Source organism: Panthera pardus, unplaced genomic scaffold (assembly GCF_024362965.1).
Source record: "Panthera pardus isolate Hobbes unplaced genomic scaffold, ASM2436296v1 HiC_scaffold_9, whole genome shotgun sequence".
In the NCBI taxonomy this organism is placed as follows: Eukaryota; Metazoa; Chordata; class Mammalia; order Carnivora; family Felidae; genus Panthera; species Panthera pardus.
Genome location: NW_026527024.1, coordinates 7,318,750 through 7,339,979, shown reverse-complemented (window position 1 = coordinate 7,339,979; position 21,230 = coordinate 7,318,750). Strand labels below are relative to the sequence as shown.

Sequence of the window (21,230 nt, the reverse complement as noted above, 5' to 3'; positions counted from 1 at the left end):
AGCCACTGTCAGGGCCGGCTTTTTCTTTGCATTTGAAGTTTGTTTTTCTGTAGCGCTTCCCTGGGCCAGACCTTTCGGACTTGAACGTTCACCTGCTACAAGCATGGGTTAAAGGAAAAATCATTATCATGGCCCATTTCCCTTTTTCTTTTGCTGCCTCAATTGGATGGAAGATATATGGTGCAGATAAAACTTTATATCAATAGTTCTTTCTGTTTGTCACCACGGGCTTATGCTCCCTCCCTTCTGTAGCGAGAGATTGAGATTTCTGCCTCTCTTATCAGATTAATTGGTAATTTGAGATTCTCTAGGGCAAGATTTCACCAGATCTCAGCTTAAGGCTTAATAGATGAGCAATTAATTGACAAGAATCTGATGCCATTCTTAAGAGACAAAGACGTCTGTATACCTGATTGTCCCATAAGAAGGAGGAAGAATGTGACCCATGACACGTCTCCCCTGCTCACTGCCGTGTCCTCCCATTCAGACGTGCGTACAGGGCTTAGCCTCGCTCTCCTCTGTCTCCTGCATTTTCTGATGGGCACGGTTCCATCTCGTCCTTTGCTGTTTACATTGTCACGCTCTTTACTCCCTGGGTGGACCATTCGAGACTGGACAAAGGTCAAGATTCCTGTCCCTGTCCCTCAAGGGTGAGTTTCCACGTGTTCCAAGTTTGGAAGAGAGGGCACACAGAAGGTGAGCTTGAAGCCAAGAGACCCGTGCTTTACGTCCGGTAAATAAATGCTTAAGAGCGCGTGGCTCTGCTGGGGTGCGCGTCTTATAAATGCCCTGCTGTTTGGTGTGTCCCTGCACAAGGACATCTGACGAGACTGGCTTTAGGGAAGCGAGTGCATTGGAGGCTGAGAGGAAGAGGTCGAGTGGCCACCAGGCCGGTAGGGAGACAGGGACGCCACGTAGGGCGGCGCTGCTCCACAGGCAGCGGGCAGCTTGCACGAGGACCGCCGAGAGCCCAGCGCTCCCGCATGGAAGCACCCAGAACACCTGCTCCTGCTCTCCAGCCCCCGCGGGGTGAAGATGGCCCACAGGGCCCAGCTGTCAGGGTGGGAGCCGCACGGGGCAGAGTGCGGACGCTCTGGAGCAGGTCCACGTGCTGGGTGGTGTTAGCCCAGCTGCCGTGAGCGCAGAGAACACGGGTACCCCTGGCAGAGCCATGGAATACCGGAGCTTCGGTCAAGGGAGAAGGGGTGGAGTGCAGAGGCCTCGGTGAGGCTCGGAGAGAGTGGGGCTGGGAATGGCCTCGGACTCCCGTCCGTGTTCTCAAAGAGGCAGGTGGTTGTGGGTTTTCTGCAGTGTTTCCTTCCCACAAAACCCTCTTCCCTTGGACAGGCCCATCAGTGACACTCCGATGCTGTTCTAGAGGCTCACGCGTCATCCGTGTCACCACCTGCTTCACGGGCAGCCCCAGCTGCGCCACTGATGGGGTCTCAGCCAGACCTCAGGCCCGGTCCTACCCTTTGTCCGCTGGCTGGCCGTGAGGGTTGTGGGAACCAGAGCCTGGAAGGAAGTTCGGAAGTCAGGCCTCAGTCCCTGTGTGGCAGCCAGAGGAGGCCTCCCTTCCTGCCACTCTCTGCACTGAGAATCAGGTTACTCTGTTATTTTTAGAGCCCTCCTGGGAGGACATTGCCTTTCCCATCACTAACACGCAAGTGTAACAACCCGTGTCCTCGGGATGACATGGTGGGAGAGGAAGGGTCACCAGTAAGCAGTCATCCTCCCTGTCTGCACAGAGACCCCGGGCTGCCCGCGAAGCCCCTCAGAGCTGAGCCAGGGCCGTGGGGCCCGCGGTGCTTGTGAGGAACGCAGGCGTGGACACAGAGAAGGCATGGGGGCTGGTATCGTTTCCTGTTTTTCCCTTCCTTGCGGGAGAAAAGAAATCTTAACGGTGTCGTGGACAGATTCCGCGGTGGGGCTGTCTGTGGGTTTTGTTCGTTCTGTTCTAGCTTCAGACCCTGTCTCCGATGGTGTGGTCTAACGTTTTCCTCAGGAGATACAGCTGCCATCCTGTCCAGGGTCTCTCCTGAACATGACGAGTCCCCGCCATGTCACCACGCATCCCATTCATTCATCTCAGAAGACTGTGTGTGGTGTGACGCATTCATTTTCATCTGAGAAGAGTTTAGTGGGGGATATGGCCATCGGTGCAAATAGTCACATTTGCTCCTCTGGTAAACAAGGAGAGCAGCTTCCAAACCTAAAGTCCCCTACTGTGGAGTTGTTAGTTGTAGGGAATGCCCATGAGAAGGAGGGCAAACGGTGGTCTCTGAGCCCCAGACGGTGGCCCCGCTCTGGCTTGTCCGGTTTTGGTGCCTGGGCCTGTGATGTTCAGCGCATACTTACTGGGTACCTACTATGCGCAGGGGTCTCTGTACAGCAAAGGTCTCCATGTAAGTGATGGGTCGTTCTGAAGTTCAAGTGAGGGAAACGTGCACGTGAGCAGGGGGAGCCACAGAACTCGGGCATCTGCTGTATTGAGAGAAGGAGCAAATGGCTTCGACTGAGTGGGTCCTCAAGCCTGTGAATTAAAGAATCTCAGAACCCTGGTTTTTCCTATAAACCTCTCATCCTGACTCCTCCTGCCAGCCATGAACTTCCGTCTGCCCAAATTCAGCGGCTCCCGGGTGCCCGCCCTCCCTCTCATTACCTCTGCCTACAGAGGTGCTACAGAAGCAGCCGCCTCCCTGGTCTGGCCCCACCCGAGGCACAGGTCATCTGAGGCCGCTCCATTCTTCCCGAAACATTCCCAGCCTTCTCGTCCTCGAGATGCTGCCCTTGCTGTGCCCCCGGGCCCACCGCCACGGCCCCCTCCTCTTGTTCTGCACTCTGGCACAGCCACCGTCTCCAGTGGCCCATGCCTGAGGTGGCACCAGCACCATCTTCTCCACCACCTCCCGAGGGGTGAGGATCTCCCCGTGCGGCCACCGGGAAACCAGCTGTCACAGTGTCACACACAGCCGTCACGCTTCTCCCGGGAGGGGCTGCCCAGGGTGTGGTGGGGCTTCTGGAGCAGCGGAAACATCAGCTCATCAGCCAGTCCAGGAATCACCAGGAGGGGGCTTTTCGTAAGTTCTAGGAAAACGGGTATAATCGATGTGAAGGTTCCTCCCAGGGCAGTTTGAGGATCATGCCGTAACACAGGTCCAAAGTCACAGAGTGGACTCTTTAAATGTACTGGCAGTGAGGTGTTTGCTTCTCAGTGGAGACTCTGTTTAGAAACTCCCCCTGACGTCGGTGTCAGAGACACCACCACCCGCTGCCCTCCCTGCAGGAAGGACTCGGACGGCTGCACTGCAGGTGCCCAAGCTGCTGTCCTAGGACACACCCACCATGTCCCCAAGGTCTTGGGCGCACAGGCCTGGCTTGTCCCCAGGCACCTCATCCAACAGGCTTTCCTGGCTGTTCAGTTGCATATTTTTCATGAGACAGTGGATGGATTTTTGTCTTGCTCTAAAGCAGAATTTTGAACATACACGAAGATAATGACCCAGGCCCAACCTTGTCCCATCCACACCCCCATTTACTCCCATCTCTCATGCTGCTTTCAAATAGATCCCACTTATATTCTCTGGGAAACATTTTGTTAAATAGCTTTAAAATACAAGGATCCTTCCTTTTACCATACCATACCACCTTAGTAGCATCAGATATCGAGCCCGTGTTAAGCTCTGTTGTTACGTCCATGTCAGAACTTTGTTTGTTGGTGTTTTGACTCAGATCCCAATAAGGTTTGCACCTTACACTGGCTGTGTGGTCTCCGATGCTTCTGATTCTGTAGGCTCACTTTCATCTTGCTGTTGAGGTGGGAGTGATGTGTTGGATTTCGATGTCTATTTATTGGCTGGAATTCCAGAACTGGAGGACATTTCAGACCTGTCTAACCTCCAACTGGTGTGGTGGGCAAAGTGAGAAAATACCATGAAAGTGAGAATATGGTGGGCATTAAAAGCAATTTTCGTGCCTCTTTGACCCAATGGCTTCTCAGTTGGCTTGGCCATGTCTAGCCAGTTGGAAGATGCCAGAAGAGATGATGCTATGCCAGGAAGGGGCTCTTTAATGGTCTCAGACCGTGGTGAGGCCCCTTCCCACATCTGATGCTTTCAGTTTTGGCAAAGGGTGAGATTGGGTGGGGGGGGCGGTGGGCGGCAGGGAGGAAAAGGAAATATTGGAAAAGTCCAGCCCACTCTGATCAAGCCTGGAAGCTGGGCCTTTAGCACTCTGTGTGCTCCACGCTTGTCCTTAGAGTCTGACTCCCACAGGTTGGCTCTGCGGATCAGCCTATGTGCTCGAAATGCAAGAGGGCCGCTATAAATCCCTGTCTCCACAACTATGTCTACTCCTGCACCTACACCCACATGTCTACACAGCATCTGCACCATCTGCCTGTATCTGTGTCTGTCTGTATCCATCTACATCATTGTTTATGGGTCTGCATCTATATCATTGATCTGTGCTAATGTCTGTATGATCTGCATCTATCTACACCCGCATCCAAAAATGTACATTGTCTAATCACGTAATTGCCCATCTGTGCCCACATCCACATCTACGCCTACACATACACCCTATGTCTGCATCTGATCTACACTTAAACCTCCAGATCTGTGTCATGTTTCAGCTGTATCACCTCTCTCTCCCCGTGTCCATACTTCTGCATCGTCACCTATCCTGTAGTCACATCTGTACATCTCCACCATCTACGTTTGTACAGCCTGGTTTGGTATCAGATTTCTAGAATTGTTGGGGAAGCTTTGCTTTTCCTCTTCAGTGATGTTTCCATAGTAGGACCCCCCAGGGACCTTCAGAGCCTCACCACAACAATTGATTTTTGAAAAGCGTCATCTGCTCTATAAGTTAACTTCGACTTAAATCTAAGTTAAGCAGTTTAAATATCACTCCTACATGAGAGGGAGTAAGAATGAGGGAGAAAATATGAAAAGAGATTTGCTACACTGTCAAAATAGAAGTAAACTGCAAATGGAAATGAAGCCAGAAGGAAAAGGAAGAGTAGAAAACAGTAGTACCCTAATGTAGCTCAGTTGCGGAGTATTAACTTACTTGGGATGATGACTTAAAAAAAATAATGTCTTACTAGAAGAGCTGGCTATGGGTGACTGAATTCTGGCACACTCTCCCAGGTTTTGGTCATGTAGGCATCGCTTTCAAGCTTTAGGTCAACCTGTATGGCTGTTACTTGCAGCTCTGTAGAGGGCAGGTGGGTGGGAAGGAAATCGTGTTCCAAAGAGAATAGCTTATGCAGAGGGCCTGCATCAGGATGGCTGTGGACATTGGAGGAGCTGAAATAAGGCTGGGGGAAGGTGGGGACAGTAAATGTGGGAGAGGCTGGTGTCCTCAGGGCACGAACAAGGATTTGGGTCCTTGCCCCCAACAGACGTGGGACACCACTGGGGAACACTAAGCAGGCAAGTGTTGTGGTCAGGGTCCCACTCTCCCAGATCCCTCTGCTGCTGAGTGGAGAAGAGGCGATGGGAGGTCGGCACACTGGGTGGAGGGACCCTGGCTGGCAGTTGTGCCAGCCACTGGGCCATTCCCTCAACTCCGTTCCCTTTCCTTGTTCTCTCTGCACTGTGAGGCTGACTTGCAAAATGTCATCTGTGCTATGAACTGGCCTGGACAGTTCGCTACGATCCCCACTGTTCTACCAGTGGGGCTCTGGCAAGGTTCCAGCGGGCTGTACTGCTCTTCCCGCTGTAGCCACTTTGTTGAGTTCTTATCATGAATGGGTGCTGAATTCTGTCATGTGCTTTTCTTGCCTCTGTTGAGATAATCATGACTTTTTATCCTTCATCTTGTTAATGTGGCGTACCATGTTGATTGATTTGCAGATGTAGACCCATCCTTGTGTCCTTGGAATAAGTCCTACTTGGTCATGGTGTGTGATCCTTTTGATTTATTGTTGAATTTGTTTTGCTAAAATCTATGCTAAACATAAATTTTGCATGTATGTTTCATCAGGAATATTGTCCTATAACTTTCTTTTCTTGGGGGCTTTTCTTGTCTGGCATTGACATCAGGATAATGCTGGCCTTGTAAAATGAGCTTGGAAGTGTTCCCTCCTCTTCTGTTTTTTGGAAGAGTTTGAGAAAGATTGGTATTGATTCTTCTTTGTGTGTTTGGTACCGTTCACCTATGGGGCCATCTGGTTTGGGGAGGTTGTTGTTTACTGATTCAATCTCCTTACTTGTTATTGGTGTCTTCAGATTTTTTTATTTCTTCATGATTCAAGTGTGGTCAGTTGAGTGTTTTCAGGAATTCATCATTTCTTCTTGGTAGTCCAGTTTGTTGGCATATAATTGTTCACAGTTGTTTCTTATGACCAGTTGTAATGTCTCCCCTTTCATTTCTGATTTTATTTATTTGAGTTTTTTTTTTCTTGGTAAGTCTAGCTAAGGCTTGTCTAGTTTATTTATCTTTTAAAAAAATCAGCTCTTAGTTTCATTTATCGTTTCTATTGTCTTTTCAGTCTCTATTTCGTATACTTCTGCTCTGATCTTTATCACTTCCTTCCTTCTGATAACTTTGGCCTTCATTGATGCTGCTTTTTATAGTTCCTTGAGTTGTAAAGTTAGATTATTTGCAATCTTTCTTTTTTCTTAATGACGGTATTTGTCACTGTAAACTTTGCTCTTAGAACTGTGGTTGCTGTATCCCACACATTTTGGTATCACATTTCCATTTCATTTGTCTCAAGGTATTTTTTATTTCATCTTTGACCCATTGGCTGTTCAGGAGCATATCACTGAATCTCCATATACTTGTGAATCTTCCAGCTTTCTTCTTTTTTTTTTTTTAAAGTTTTATTTGTTTAAATAATCTTTACAAACAATACGGGCTTGAACTCATGACCCTGAGATCAAGAGTTGTATCCTCTACTGACTGAGTCAGCCAGGTGCCCCATCCAGTTTTATTCTTATAATTGATTTCTTGTTTCATACCATTGTGATTGTAAAAGATGCTTGATATGATTTCAGTCTTACTAAATTTATTAAGACTTGTGTGTGGCCTGTCATATATTTGTCCTGGAGATTGTTCCACGTGTGCTCAAGAAGAATGTGTCTTCTGCTGCTGTTGGGTGGAATGCTCTTTATGTATCTGTTAGGTCCTTGTGGTCCCTGCTATTATTACTTTGCTATTTTTCCCTTCAGGTATGTTAATATTTGCTTTACGTATTTAGGGGCTCCTGTGTTGGATACATAAATACTGACAAATGTCATATCCTCTTGATGATTTGACCCCTTTATTATTAAATAATACTCTTTTTTGTGTTTTGTTACAATTTCTGGCTTAAAGTCTGTTTTGTCTAACGTAAGCTTATCCACCCTTGCTTTCCTCTGGTTTCCCTTTTCATGGAGTATCTTTCCTTATGCCTTTACTTTAAATCTGTCAGTGCCCATAAAGTGGAAGTGAGTCTCTTGTAGGCCACATATAGTTGGGTATTGTTTTTTTTCTTTTTTTCCTATCCATTCAGCCACACTATGTCTTTTGATCGGAGATTTTAATCCATTTACATTTAAAGCAATTACTGATAAGTATGGACTTCATATTGCCATTTAGTAAATTGTTTTCTAATTGTTTGTGGATTCCTTTGTTCCTTTCTCTTTCTTCCTTTATGATTTGATGATTTTCTGTAGTGGTATGCTTTGATTTCTTTCTCTTTCTCTTTTGTGTGTGTATTATAGGCTTTTTGCTTTGTGGTTACTGTTAGGCTTACATAAAATATCTTACACTTATAACAGTCTATTTCAAGCTGATAACAACTTTGAATGCATACAAAGCTCTACATTTTTGTACTACCTTCCTCATTTTATTTTTTTGATGTCAATATTCTTTTTATAAAACTAAGACATTGTGTACTTAGATTTGCATTAAGCTGTTGGCAATTTTTTCCCCAAGAATTTAGAGAATCATACTTATGGTGAGAGGTACAGTCTCATCTTGATGTTAAAAACAACAAGTCATTTGAATACAACAGTTTTTTACCAATTGATTTTTTTTTTTTTTTTACCAGTGAAGAGTTGGTGGTTGTCAACAACTTTACCAGTAAGAGTAGTTCAGGATTATTGGCACCTCCTGATGAATCTGCACATGGTTTAGAAGGCTGTGGGCTCAGCAGTCAGAACAATTCAGTTTGGTTGCACAAATTACCATGAGCTCATTCACTCATTCTTCAAACAACATTGGGCTTTATTTTTCTGCACGGAAGAAAGGTGATTCTGAATCAGAATTGGGGTTTTTGAGTCGTGGCAGCTCCTCTCTCATTTCCCCTCATCAGAAATGTCTTTTCTCTGCAGTGGGGAGAATTCCTATGAGTTAGCCAAAGTCTAACTAGCTTATAAGATTATTTAAATAGAACAAACATCAGTGTTTGTTAGGATAGCTAGAATAATTGGGGAATCCCATGAAAACCTCATTTTACCCATTGGTTTCAAATATCATCTCATCAAAAAAGTTCATATCAAAATTGACTGATACCATGTTGCAATCCATCAATCATTTGTTTCCCTACCTTTGGTAAATTTTCAAGTTAATGGGAAAATGTCCGAAATCAGGAAGTGAAGCAGCAGAGCTGCAGTCACTCTTGAGCATAGAGTCCTAGACGTCTGGTTAGCGGGGCCACCTGGGCCCAGAAGGAAGATACAGTAACACTGTCACCAAGATAAGACATAGAGAAATTAGGGGTACAGCCGCTCTTCACAGGTAAGGATGCAGGCGTTACCTGGACTTCTCCCACAGTCTGCCACACTCACTGACGAGTAACATGTAGGTTTGGGGATTTACTGGTGACACGACCCTGGGCATGAACTTAACTTTTCTAGTCCCAGTTTTTAGTCCTTTATTTTTGTATTTATTTATTTATTTATTTATTTTTTATTTTGAGAGAGAAAGAGACAGTGTGAGCTGGGAAGGGGACAGAGAGAGAGAGGAGAGAGAGAAAATCCTAAGCAGGCTCTGTGCTGTCAGTGCAGAGCCAGGACTTGGGACGCCAACTCACGGACCATGAGATCGTGACCTGAGCCAAAACCAAGAATGGGATGCCTAACTTCTGAGCTACCCAGGCTCTCCTCCACTCCTTTAAAATGAGGCTCACAACAGTACCTTCCTCCCGGGTCTGATGTGAGCACTAAGTAAGACTGCTGTGTGGAGTCCCAGCACTGTGGCGAGCATAGGGAACGCCTTCAAGGGCTTCCGCTACTCCTAACATTTCCGACCTGGAAGTTATCTTCACTGTTTTTTTTCAGGGTGGCTCTCCACAATTTCCTTCCCATCGAACGCATCCAGGTTTTCTAACTTTTCACCTGTCCCTTCATTCCTTTGGTGATTTCAGGGCACGGCAGAAGTCCACAGTGCTACGTGTGGCATCGTGAGGCCATCATGGAAAATGGGGATACTCTCATTTCTCTTACAGGCTTCCCAACACGTGAATGGACTGAATGCCGCAGATTTGCCCTATTTTACCTATTTAGTAGGTCCTCAGGAGCATCTGCCTTCAAAATGACTCCACGGTAGTATTAACATGCCACCGTGCTTCCGAATAGAAAAGCGGTAGAGGAGATACTGGCTGGCTTTTGAAAACCCTCTCTGCCACTCAAGGTCAAGGCAGGCGGCGAGGACCCGAGCCGCGGGCAAGGCTTGTGCCTCTCGCTCGCGGCAGCATCGGGTGTCCAGGTAATCAGGGTGACGGCTGTCACAGACACACAGGTGAAACTGCATGTGCCATATCCGTCCATTGATTTTTGAGATTGACTCCAACTGCTTTCTGAGGAAGTTCAGACCGTGAGATGACAGGTGATGGCCACGTATTGTAAAAACGAACTGGAAATAACTGCATGCTCATTTTGAGCACAATCGGCACCACCTTATTGGTCTCACTATTGACTGGACCCTCTATTGTCATAGGCCCCTGGTGAGGTGGGAGGGGCTGTGGCGCTCATCACGCAGTCTGTGTAAGTGGAGGTCTCACTCATGGAGGCAGGCGGGTTCAGAAACATATTCTGGGCTGGCGAATTTCATCATTATCTTCGAGGCTGGTTTCAATAATCTCGTTATGGAGAAAAGTGTTGGTTTTCCGCATTGAGGGGTGAAGAATGTAGGGTCAGGAGATGGTCATGAGGCTAAAGTGAGGCTGGGACTCACAGTAGAGCCTCTGGGCTCCCCATCGTATCATGTCACCCTTTGTTCTAAAGAGACCGGAGCACAGAGTTCATGGGACCTGGTAGCACACTTGGTTGGGAAGTCGGTTTACGTTCAACACGGGGCAGTGGGCCTCGGAGGTACAAAAAAGGAGAAGATGCGGTTTGTGCCTCACGGAGTCTGCAGTCTGTGGAGGGGGATCGGATTAAAACATGTGAAGTAATTAAGAGACCTTCCATAATAAGTGGTGAGCTGGGTGCCTCTGAATCAAAGCAGAGCGGGTTTTAGGGAAAGAGGGGCCTTGTGGGCCCATCGGTTAGAATAAGAGGGGCCTTGTTCGTGGCCAGGATCGGGGGAGGAAGCACGGCGTGGCTTGTGGGTGTGGGGCTGCAAGGCACTGAGGGAGAGGTGGCTGGGCCGACTGGGGCTGAGGGTCACGGGAGGAAGGGGAGTCACCGGGCAGGCAGGTGGCCCAGGTCGTGTTGATCCAGGAGCGTGTGTCATCACCACAACCCTCACTGGTTTTAGGGCCAGCACTCCTCCTGGTGAGTAAGTCAGCGTGTGTGTATGTATAGGCCTACTCCATTGTCTTGTGCACAGGCCCCCATGCAGGTCCCTCTCGATGTACCTACAGGTGTGTGCACACCTGGGGAGTCCATTGTGTGTATGTGCAGCCCGGGGGAGTCCTTACTGTCTCATCAGACACCTCCTCTTCCTGAGGAGCCCAGTGTGTGTGTGAGTGTGTGTGTGTGCGCACGCGCACGCATGCACACGCAGGTGTGTGTGCATGCGCAAGTGTATGTAGGTGTGTATGCAGGTATATGTGCAGGTGTGTATGTGCAAGTGTGTAGGTGTGCGCACGCGCAGGTGTGTGTGCAAGTGTATGTAGGTGCGTATGCAGATGTGTGCACAGGCGTGTATGTGTAAGTGTGTAGGTGTGCGCACACGCAGGTGTGTGTGCAAGTGTGTCACACAGGTGTGGGTGGGTGAGTGAGCAGGTGTGTGTGCATGAAGGTGTGTACGTGCAAGTGTGTAGGTATGTGTAGGTGTGTATGCAGGTGTGTGTGTGCAGGCATGTATATGCAGGTATGTGTTTACAGGTATGTATGCACAGGTGTGTGCATGCAGGTGTGTGTGCAGGCGTGTATGTAGAGGTGTGCGCAGGTTTGTACACACAGGTGTATGTGCGCATAGGTGTGTGTGTGCAAGTGTGTGTAGGTTTGTGTGCATGCAGGTGTGTGCGTGCAGGGGTGCGCATGCAGTGGTGTGTGTGTGCAAGTGTGTATGTGCAGGTGTGTGAACACATTGTGTGTGTGTGTGTGTGTGTGCAGGTGTGTGTGTGTAGCCCAGGGGAGTCCTTACTGTCTCATCAGACACCTCTTCCTGAGGAGTCCTCTGTGTGTGTGTGTGTGTGTGTGTGTGTGTGTGTGTGCATGCATGTGCAGGTGTGTATGTACAGACGTGTATGTGCAAGTATGTGTGGAAGTGTGTACGCACAGGTGTGTGTGTGCAGGTGTGCATGTGCAGGTGTGTGCACGCACAGGTATGTTGTGTACAGGTGTGTGAGCAGGTGTGTGCACAGGTGTGTATGTGTGCATAGGTGTGTTTGTGTGCAGGTGTGCGTGCACAGGTGTGTATGTGTGCATAGGTGTGTTTGTGTGCAGGTGTGCGTGCACAGGTGTGTGTGTGCAGGTGTGTGTGTGCAGGCATGTACATGCAGGTATGTGTTTATAGGTGTGTATGCGCAGGTGTGTGCATGCAGATGTGTGTGCAGGCATGTACATGCAGGTATGTGTTTATAGGTGTGTATGCGCAGGTGTGTGCATGCAGATGTGTGTGCAGGCGTGTATGTAGAGGTGTGTGCAGGTTTGTACACACAGGTGTATGTGCGCACAGGTGTGTGTGCAAGTGTGTAGGTGTGTGTGCATGCAGGAGTGTGCGTGCAGGAGTGCGCATGTAGTGGTGTGTGTGTGCAAGTGTGTATGTGTAGGTGTGTGAACACGTGTGTGTGTGTGCGCGCGCGCGAGTGTGTGCGTGCAGCCCAGGGAGTCCTTACTGTCTCATCAGACACCTCTTCCTGAGGAGTCCTGTGTGTGTGTGTGTGTTTGTGTGCATGCACGCGCACACGTGCAGGTGTGTATGTACAAACATGTATGTGCAAGTATGTGTGCAAGTGTGTACGCACAGGTGTGTGTGTGTGTGTGTGCAGGTGTGCACGTGCAAGTGTGTGTGCACGCACAGGTGTGTTGTGTGCAGGTGTGTGTAGGTGTGTGTGCAGGTGTGTATGTGTGCATAGGTGTGTTTGTGTGCAGGTGTGCGTGCTCAGGTGTGTGTGTGCAGGTGTGTGCATGCAGCCTGGGGGAATTCTTACTGTCTCATCAGACGCCTCCTCTCCCTGAGGAGTCCTCTGTGTGTGTGTGTATGTGCGTGAGTGTGTGCACATGCAGGGGTGTGAGTGCAGGCGTGTATGTGCAGGCGCGTGCGTGCAGGTGTGTGTGTGCAGCCCAGGGGAGTCCTTACTGTCTCATCAGATGCCTCTCTCTGAGGAGTCCTGTGTGTGTGTGCGTGTGCATGTGCCGGTCTGTGCATGCAGGTGCGTGCGTGCAGGTGCGTGCGTGCGTGCAGGTGCGTGCGTGCAGGTGTGTGCGTGCAGGTGTATATGTGCAGCCCAGGGGAGTCCTTACTGTCTCATCAGATTTCTCCTCTCCCGGGCCACGTGGAGCTACTTCCCTTGCCCGTCGTCACCACAGGGCCAGGACTCCAGCTTGGATTCTCTTCTCAGAGCACAGGGCCGGGCGGGGGATAGGCCATCAGGGAAACCAGCGTTCGCGGCCCCGCGGTAGCCGGGAGGCTCCCGCACACCCACCGCTGACAGCATCCTCAGCGGTGTGCAGGCACGTTCGCAGGCAAAGCATGTTCTGCGAGGTCACAAGAAGAAAGGTGGTCCTGACCGTGCGGCCTGGGCTGCCAGCCCCACGTGGGGGACGAAGGAGCAGGACAGTGAGCTGGGTGGGGCCCCGGGGGCACCGTCATCGCATGCAGCATCAGCCTGAGCTTTGTTTTCCTACCTCAGTACCTAGTGACGTCATCTCACGGCCGGTTTCCAACTGTCATTCAACTCAGCCTTGTGCCTGCTGCTGCCCCTTGAAATGAAGCACCTCATTGGCCGTTTATGTGTGTTCCTGTCATCCGTTCAGACTCTCCGGGATCCGAGGGTGCGGGGCCAAGGCCCTGTGGTTCTGACCGTTCCTCCAAGCACGCCTGTATTCCACTTGCTGGACGCACAGGGAGCCAGATGTGGGAAGGGATCTCACTGAGAAGGGATCTCGTTTGTGGAAACCTCAATGCCTTCACCTCTGTCCTGAGGATCTGTGGGGGGCGTTCAGGGGTAGGGGTGAGAAGTGAGGGGAGTAGAGCGTGGCCAGCCAGCAGCAGCCAGAGTGCGCACGTGTCCCCGGGGTCACCACCCAAGTGCGTTTCCAGGGTCTCAGCCCAGTGCCCTGGGGCATGTTCTGGCAGCCAAGGCTTCTGCAGGTGTTTCCGAGCCGGGAGCGCCTGTGCATAAGGGGAAGCTCCTTCTAGCTGTTTCTTTCAGGACTGTTCTGATTGCCTGTCCCCAGGTGGACCCTGTTCTCTCCTCTCTCTGCGAGAAAAGCAACCCAGCACCTCTTGGCTTCCTCTCTGGGGATGTCGTGTCTCCTGGATTACATTTGCACGTTCTGTTCCACCTTCTGGAATTCCAGTGTTACGACTCTGGGTTTTTCACAAGTAGGAGACTTCTTATGGTCCCGCTGTCGACTCTGATGCCTTTGTGGGTGACCCGTGCAGGCAGTTACCGTCTATGCATGTGGATGACACCGAGCATGGCCTCATTCATCTCTGTTGTGTGACACTGAGAGGAACAGCACCGCAAATGGAACAGCTGAGGCCGTGTTGTCTGAGGCGGTCACCAGAGCAGCGTTTGTCGGGACTTGTCTCGACACTGCCTTTCGGACACTGGCTCCCCGGTGCCCTTTGCAGGCTGGGGGGTGTTGGAGGATCCGGCACAGCCTGGGCACAGAATGTGTCCCCTCTTGGGGCACAGGCAGTGGAGCGGGCAGGAAAGGAAGATGGGAGGTCCTCCCGTTTCAAGGACAGTCGATTATCTGTTTTGTAAAATGACACAGAAAACCACCCTGAGAAGCCACTGACCAAGAACAGGTCACGGCTCTCCCTGGAGAGACGGGTGAAGACAGGTGTGCTCGTGTGGGTCCAGGGAGGAGCTCAGATAAGTTCCCACACGGAGCCGCCCCAGAAGTGCGCCCGTGAGGCTGGGATTAGGCTGTTAGCAATCTGGGGCCTCAGGCTGGAAAGTCGTGCGAGTTTTAAGGGGCTTGATTCACACAGTAGCTTCTGCCTGCTGGATGGGCCTCCTTTACTGACGTACATGTTCACGGTGTTAAATGTCGGACTTTCTGACACTTTCCTATGTATTCACTCGTTTGTGTCAGTGGTCGGTGACACGAGACCTGGTCCTGGGCGGAGCCTGGCCTGGAGACATGGCTTCCGTGCTCAGGGTGGCCTCATCAAGGCTGGTCTCTCCCTTTCGTGGATACTCGTTGGCTGCGCGCCCTGTGCTGGGTCCGGGAGGGCCGGGTTGGGGAGGAGCGGCCTGGCCCCGGGAGGAGCGGCTGGGGAGGAGCGGCTGCCTGGGGGCCCTGAGGAGCAGAGGCAGTGGAGCTGTGCCTCCAGGCCCCGCTCACGTTGCTGGCGCACACGGCACGGGACAGGGCTTTGTGCGGCTGAGGTCCTTTCTCCAGAGCCTGACCTCTAATGAACACGCCTTCCTGGCATCGCTGCCCCCTGTTCTTGTGACCAGGAGCCCGTTCTCGAGTCTGCACGCACCCCCGTGGCCTTTCCCCAGGGTGGTGTAAAGTCCCAGCAGACTGTCGAGATGCAGACCCTCCCGGGGCTCTGGGCTCTAGCCCGCAGCTCCGGGTGGACAGGCAGGGAGTGATGATGAAGACACGGAGGTTCCAGGTGGACTCCTTCCCCAGTTGGCATCCTACCTCTGGTGGGCCTGTGACATGGGGTCTGATGTCCGGGGGGATTTCTAAGTGGGGTGGGGTCACGAGGTGGAAGGGTGCACACACCGATTGGAAAATGTCCCCTTATTTTAAAGCACAGCACGAACAGCCCCTGTGCGCTCGGGGACTTGGAGGACTTGTCTGTCCTTCACAGAAGGGCCCCCGGCCCTGGGGACCGCTCGCCTGCTCGAGAAGCAGGATGGAGGGACAGAACAGCACCCTGGGAGTTCACAAGAGGTCCAGAATGACCGGGTGAGGTGTGGGGAGCAGGCCTGGCCTTGGTAAAGAGGCAGCCACCGGCAGAAACCGGCATCTACAAGAAGTCCAGCTCCTGTCCCCGCCCAGAGAAGGTGGTGGGGGGTGGCTGGGTGCCAGCCTCCCCCTGGGGATTGGGCGGTCAGCCTCAGGGGCGGCCGCACTTGCGTGGGAAACCCCGGGGTACTTGCAGGGCAAGCCACACCTTCCCAACCCAGGCCGGCTTCTTTGTCTCCACCTGAGACCTCGGGGGGTCCTCGGCCCCTCTGCCGGCTCCTCCTGTCCCCAGGGATTCTGTCCCCAGGGAATCCCGCTTTAGCTACCGTCCCCACCTGCTCACCAGCCCTGGACACATCTCCTCTCGTGTGGCTCTGGCCTGCGGTGAGCGCTCACCTCCCCAGCGCAGATGCTCCGTTCGGGCTCTGTTGTGAGGTGCCCACGGTGGAATCCCCCACTTTTCCTTCCAGTGGCTTCTCTGTCTTGCATGCTCCCGGGTCACCTGCTGGTGTCGACAACCCCTCCCCCCCACTACCGTCACGTATCCCAAGCCTGCAGGCCCCACCTGCACCCCATCAGCCCTTGGAGCCACAGGAACCCTGGATGCTTCCAGAATCATCTCTGTGTGTGTCCTCTCCCTACAAGGACACCGGGGACGTTGGATTAGGAAGCACCCTGCTGAGCTCAGCTTTGCATGGTGGTCGGCGGTGACCTCTGTCCACGCAAGGTCACATTCTGCATCTCTGGCTGTAGGCATGTGTGGAGTTGGGGTGACACCGTTCGATGCCCGGTTTGTCTCGGGGCCCGTGTGCCGCCCGCACGCAGCCCCGGGAGGGCAGGGCTCCGTCTGCCCCTGGCTGCCCCGGCCAGTCTTCCCGCGTGTTTGCCAAGGGGGCGAGCAGTCAGCCGGCTTGAAACCCCTGCTGCATGGCAGTTTTTCCAGGACGGCGTGACGGAATATTCCACGAAATGCCGCTAAGAGGGTTTCACAGGCAAGGCACGAGTTACGGCACCGCGTGCTGGGATTCAGGGCGTGTAACGGGAACTCTGAGCTCCACGGTGACCGTGGAGCCGGCCGTCCTGCAGGCCCGGGGCACACTGTCTTGGAGCACGCGTGCCCCTTTCGGGGGTCCCTGCGGGGCGCCCGTCGGTCTCACTTTACCTTCGCGTGTGGCCCACTCCCGTATCTGCCGTTGGCGCATCACTCATTGTAGAGATGAGTGCATTTAAGAAACGTGTGCTTCCTTTGTCCTGAAATGTGATCTTCAGCATCTGCCTCCCTCCGTGTCCTGTCTCTCCTCTCCTTCTCGTCCGCCCTCCCCTCCCACCCTCCCTATTACATTTTTTATTGAAGGCTGAGATGAGCCGTCACTGCATCATGGGCCCATTACGCGTCTAACAATTCCATTTGCACTGTATTGTTTGTCTCGTCGCTGGGAAATTCGGGTGATTCATCATGCCTGAAGACGCACCTGATCCCGGCTGCCCTGAGAGCCTGGCCACTGTGTGACGGGAATACCGCAGGCGCCACGGCGGGGGCACGGGGGGACGTGCAGCTTCTCAAGTGTTGATGAGTTCCATTTTGTAACGCTGCCCCCCGCTCTCCTCAACAGCCCCCTGAGCCCAGAAAAGGGGAAGGAGCTGATGGAGGGCGTGGCGCAACTCCTGGAGGTGCCGATGAGTGTCTTCGCAGACGTCGTGTGAGTGTCGGGTGCGGGGCCCTGGGGTTTTATTCTCTGCTCACATCGGGTTCCGTTTCATAAATTGGCTTGCAAGGGAAAGAACTGTGTGCCTGGGGTTCTTGTTAATTATATCAGAGAGAAACAGTTCAGGAAAGAAATGGAAAGGAAATTCCGGGTGGGTTTGGCAAGTTATTTAAGCGCAGAAGGAACTGGAGTGTAATTGTACAAATTATAATCTCCTGGAAGGAGGGCCCCCTGGGGCCGTGGTTCTTAGCCCTGCTGCACCTAGAGTTGCCTGGGAGGCTCTAGAACGTTCTGGGGCCTGTGCCCCACCCCACTGCAGATGAGTCAAAGCCCAGGGGATGGCACGTGTCCGTGAGAAGTCAGCACTTACTGAGTGCCTACAGACCTGCCGGGAACTCGCTGCACCGAGGGGAAGAGCTGGGCCACCCCAGCACCGCCAGCCTCTCTGGTCATCAGTGGCCCAGCTGGGGCCTGGGGTGCTGACACGTGGCAAGTCCACAGTGTGGGGCAGGACTGCACAGAATGGGGCCGGGTACCTGGCAGTGTAACAAATGGAGTAAGTGAGAGCAGGCGTGGGCAGACCAGCATGTCCCAGCTGCGGGGTCTGGACTGGAGGTCAGTTCAGAAGGCAGCGTCGGGACGCAGCAGTGCGTGTGCCGTGAGCCCCTCGGCCCAGAGATAAAGGGCTCGGCCGAGACACCTGTTGATGCGAAAAGCTGGCCCTGGGCCTTCGGTCCTGGAAATACGGTTCCTTTGACCGTCTGTGAGTCTCCCACTCTGTGGGGCTTTCCAAGATCCATACCTGCTGCTGGTATTCATTCCAAAGTTTGTCACCCTTCGTTGTGAGTAGGGAGGAGCCAGCAGTTGGGAGAGAGGGGCCAAGGCCAAGTCCTGGCCTGAACAGTAAGCCGAGATTCACTTCGCTGGGCTCCTTGCCACCGATGACAGTCCGCCCGTTCTCTCCAGCTAGCGAGGGCTCTTGTACCACCTGCGCACCGGCGAACGTGACCGTCCACAAGATGCAACGTTTCAACAAGGACCTACGCGCGCCAGGCCACGGGTGGAGCAGAGAGCATGACATTTCAGCAGAAACAAATGCAGGACAGAGCTGGGAAGGGCCGGGCTGCCCTGGTTCACGTGGAAGGGAAGGGACTGAGGCTGCGAGGTCCAGAGAGGAGGCGCCCTGCCGGGACGGAGGAGCTGCCTACGAGCAGGGGGGCTGCGTCCCGTGCCAACAGCCAGGGCAGCTCGGGGGGCCCGCAGGCCCTCGTGAGGAGCTCAGCTTTGCTTCCGTGTGCTGGGAAGCCACCGGACAGCTTTTGTGAGGAGAGTGTGTCTCTGGCTGCGTCCGCAGTGAATGACAAGGGACACGGATGGAGGCCCAAGTGACTTGGGGCCACTGAGGTTTCTGGGTGAGAGGTGGTGATGCCCACCCCATCCCGGCTGGGGTTTGGGCCTCGGAGAGGAAATGATGAATGTGGGCCATGGCTTTGAGACTGGGAGTCACCATGTCTGCTAAAACCACACGCCGGCCCTCCGGGGGCAGCTCCCATCCCCGCCCGGCACCTCGCAAGCCCTTTAGGATTGTCCTTTGCCAAAGCACATTCCGTTCCACGCAGGATCCTTTGGCAGCTCTGTGCGGGCGTCCGGGCACTGCCCATCTGTATGCGGCCCTGCAGAAGGGGTGAGGCTGTCCAACTCGGGAGCTCAGTGTGAGCACAGCCCAGGGAGGCGGGCGCTGGCCCTTTGCCCCCTGCGTGGTCTCCACAGGCTGCCGTTAAACAGGATTGCACACACAGAGAGCCGGTACTGACCGGGTGGTGCTGGCTGGTCCCTTCGAGGAAGCAGAGGGAGATTTCCTGAGCACGCCTACCCCGTCCCTGCCCGCACCCCACACGTGGCTGGTCATTTTCGGTCTTCACCACCAGACCCCAAGGTCAGGGGTCACAGCAGTCCCTGACACACGTTCACGTGAGGCACCCAGCACAGTGACTGCACGGCGTGGACATGCATCCCATGACAGGGGCAGCTGGGTGGCTCAGTCGGTTGAGCGTCTGACTCTTGATACCGGCTCAGGTCATGGTCTCACGGTTCGTGGGTTCAAGCCCTGCACTGGGCTCTGCGCTGAGAGCGCGGAGGCTGCCGGGGATTCTTTCTCTCCTCTCTGCCCCTCCCCTGCGTGCGCACACCTCTCTATCTCTCTCTCTCAAATGCATAAATTTTATTGAAAAAATAAAAAATTGAAAAAAGAAATGAAAAAAATAAAAATACATACATTTAAATGCCCCCGTACCAGAACGAGGGATGGCACGGTGTGGGCCCGGCACCCACACTGCCCTCAGCAGCAGCGGGTCGTTCCTCACATTCCTCATCCCTCCGTCCACAGGAAGGGACAGAGTCTGGCCTGTGCTTCCTTAGGCCTTGGAACTTCACCTGCTGGTGCGAGGGCTCACGTGCCGCTGAGGGAGTAAATGAACCGGTGCCTCTGTCGTTACCGTTGAGAATGTCCGGGGAGCAGTCAGGGCAGGAAATAATAAGAAGGATTTGTATCTCCAGGAGGAGCTCGCAGCCGGGGTGGGCTGCACAATTGGAGAATGTTATCATGGCTCAGGCCCATTATTGAGAAAATTAGACAAAAAACGTAATCACACGGAGAGACTTCAGAGTAAAACTTCGTCTGGCCCGCTGGGGACCGAATGGATTGAATTTTCATTATTTCCTCTTGCCTTCATGGTGATTGTGTACCAGATAGAGGGCAGAGGCCCCTTCACTGGGGGGGGGGCTTTGTGTTTCCTGGAGACTTGCCCCCCCCCCCCCCCGGCTTCTGGGTGAGAAGTCCAGGGTGTGTTTGCATCGTGACCCAGGCACAGCGCTGCTGATGTGGTGGGGGTGGGGAGGGGGGCATCCTCAGGACAGATGGGAGCACGGCGGGCTGGGAGCCCCAAGGTGGGTCAGGTGGGTGTGGCCCCGAGCCCACCGCCGAGGAGGGGCACCAAGCCTGGGCCAGGCCGGAAGCCCACCGTGGCGGCCTGCTTCATCGCCCGGCCCCAGGGGCAGATCCCAGGGGACGAGCCCACTGAGCAGAACACGCAGGACTGAGTCCTTCACACGAGGCAGCTGCTGATGACGTCTCCATGACGTCCATAGGCAGCTACGGTTTGAAGTCCCCTCCTGGGGAGAACATGACACGGGTTTTTCCAAGGTCCAGAAGCATGTTTAGCCCCGGGTAGAGTCTGGATGCCATGCGCCCTGTTTCTACATTGCCCACCTGCCACCTAGATTTCTCCACATTCTCAGCAAGGTGGTCGGCTTCTAAGAGACTCTCAGAGCAGCTGCAGCAGGGCCAGGGCCAGGGCTAGGCCAGGCAGACTTGGGGACTGGAGGGGCTTCTGGGGGAAGGGGTGTCAGGACCAGAGGGACGTCTGCTGGGGGTGTGTGTCCGGTGGGGGGTGTCTCGTGGGGGGGATGTCCTGTGGAGGGCATGTCAGGACTGGAGGGGCATCTGCTGGGGGGGGGGGTGTCCGGTGGGGGGATGTCCGGTGGGGGGTGTCTGGGGGGGGGTTTCCTGTGGGGGGCATGTCAGGACTGGAGAGGCATATGCTGGGGGGGTGTCTGGAGGGGGTGTCCAGTGGGGGGGTGTCTGGAGAGGGTGTCCTGTGGGGGGCATGTCAGGACTGGAGGGGCATCTGCTATGGGGGGGCGTGCATGGAGGAGGGCGCATCTGGTGAGAGGACATCTGATGGGGGGTGTCCTGTGCAGACATCTGATGGAAGCTGGCTGCAGTCCCTCTGTCCCAGGCCTGTACCTTGGGTCTGCTCCTGACTTCAGGTCTCAGACCTTCCCACACAAAGCCCTTTCGTGTTGGAGGAGGCTGGGGGCACGGAGGCATTTCCAGGGAGCACCTTCTGGCCAAGCTGGTGGCCAGATCAAATCTTTTGTAAATGTCTTCTGCTACAGTCTCTTCCTTGCTGGGAAAACTGGGGGGTGGGCTTCCTGTGTCCTATGAGCCACATCTGACACCAACACCACCTTCCCTTTA

General features: G+C 53.3%; 1 protein-coding gene across 4 annotated transcripts in view; it reads left to right on the top strand.

Annotated features, from left to right (window-relative positions):
* PTPRN2 (protein tyrosine phosphatase receptor type N2) overlaps window positions 1-21,230 on the top strand; it is an 814,681-nt gene that overhangs the window by 348,223 nt on the left and 445,228 nt on the right. For 3 of the 4 annotated variants that reach the window (XM_053898672.1, XM_053898673.1, XM_053898670.1), the window contains one exon: window positions 17,099-17,185. The exons of the other annotated variant lie outside the window; for it this stretch is intronic. In XM_053898672.1, coding sequence (XP_053754647.1) covers window positions 17,099-17,185 — 87 coding nt within the window. The remainder of the gene's footprint in view (window positions 1-17,098; window positions 17,186-21,230) is intronic. 4 annotated transcript variants of the gene reach the window in all.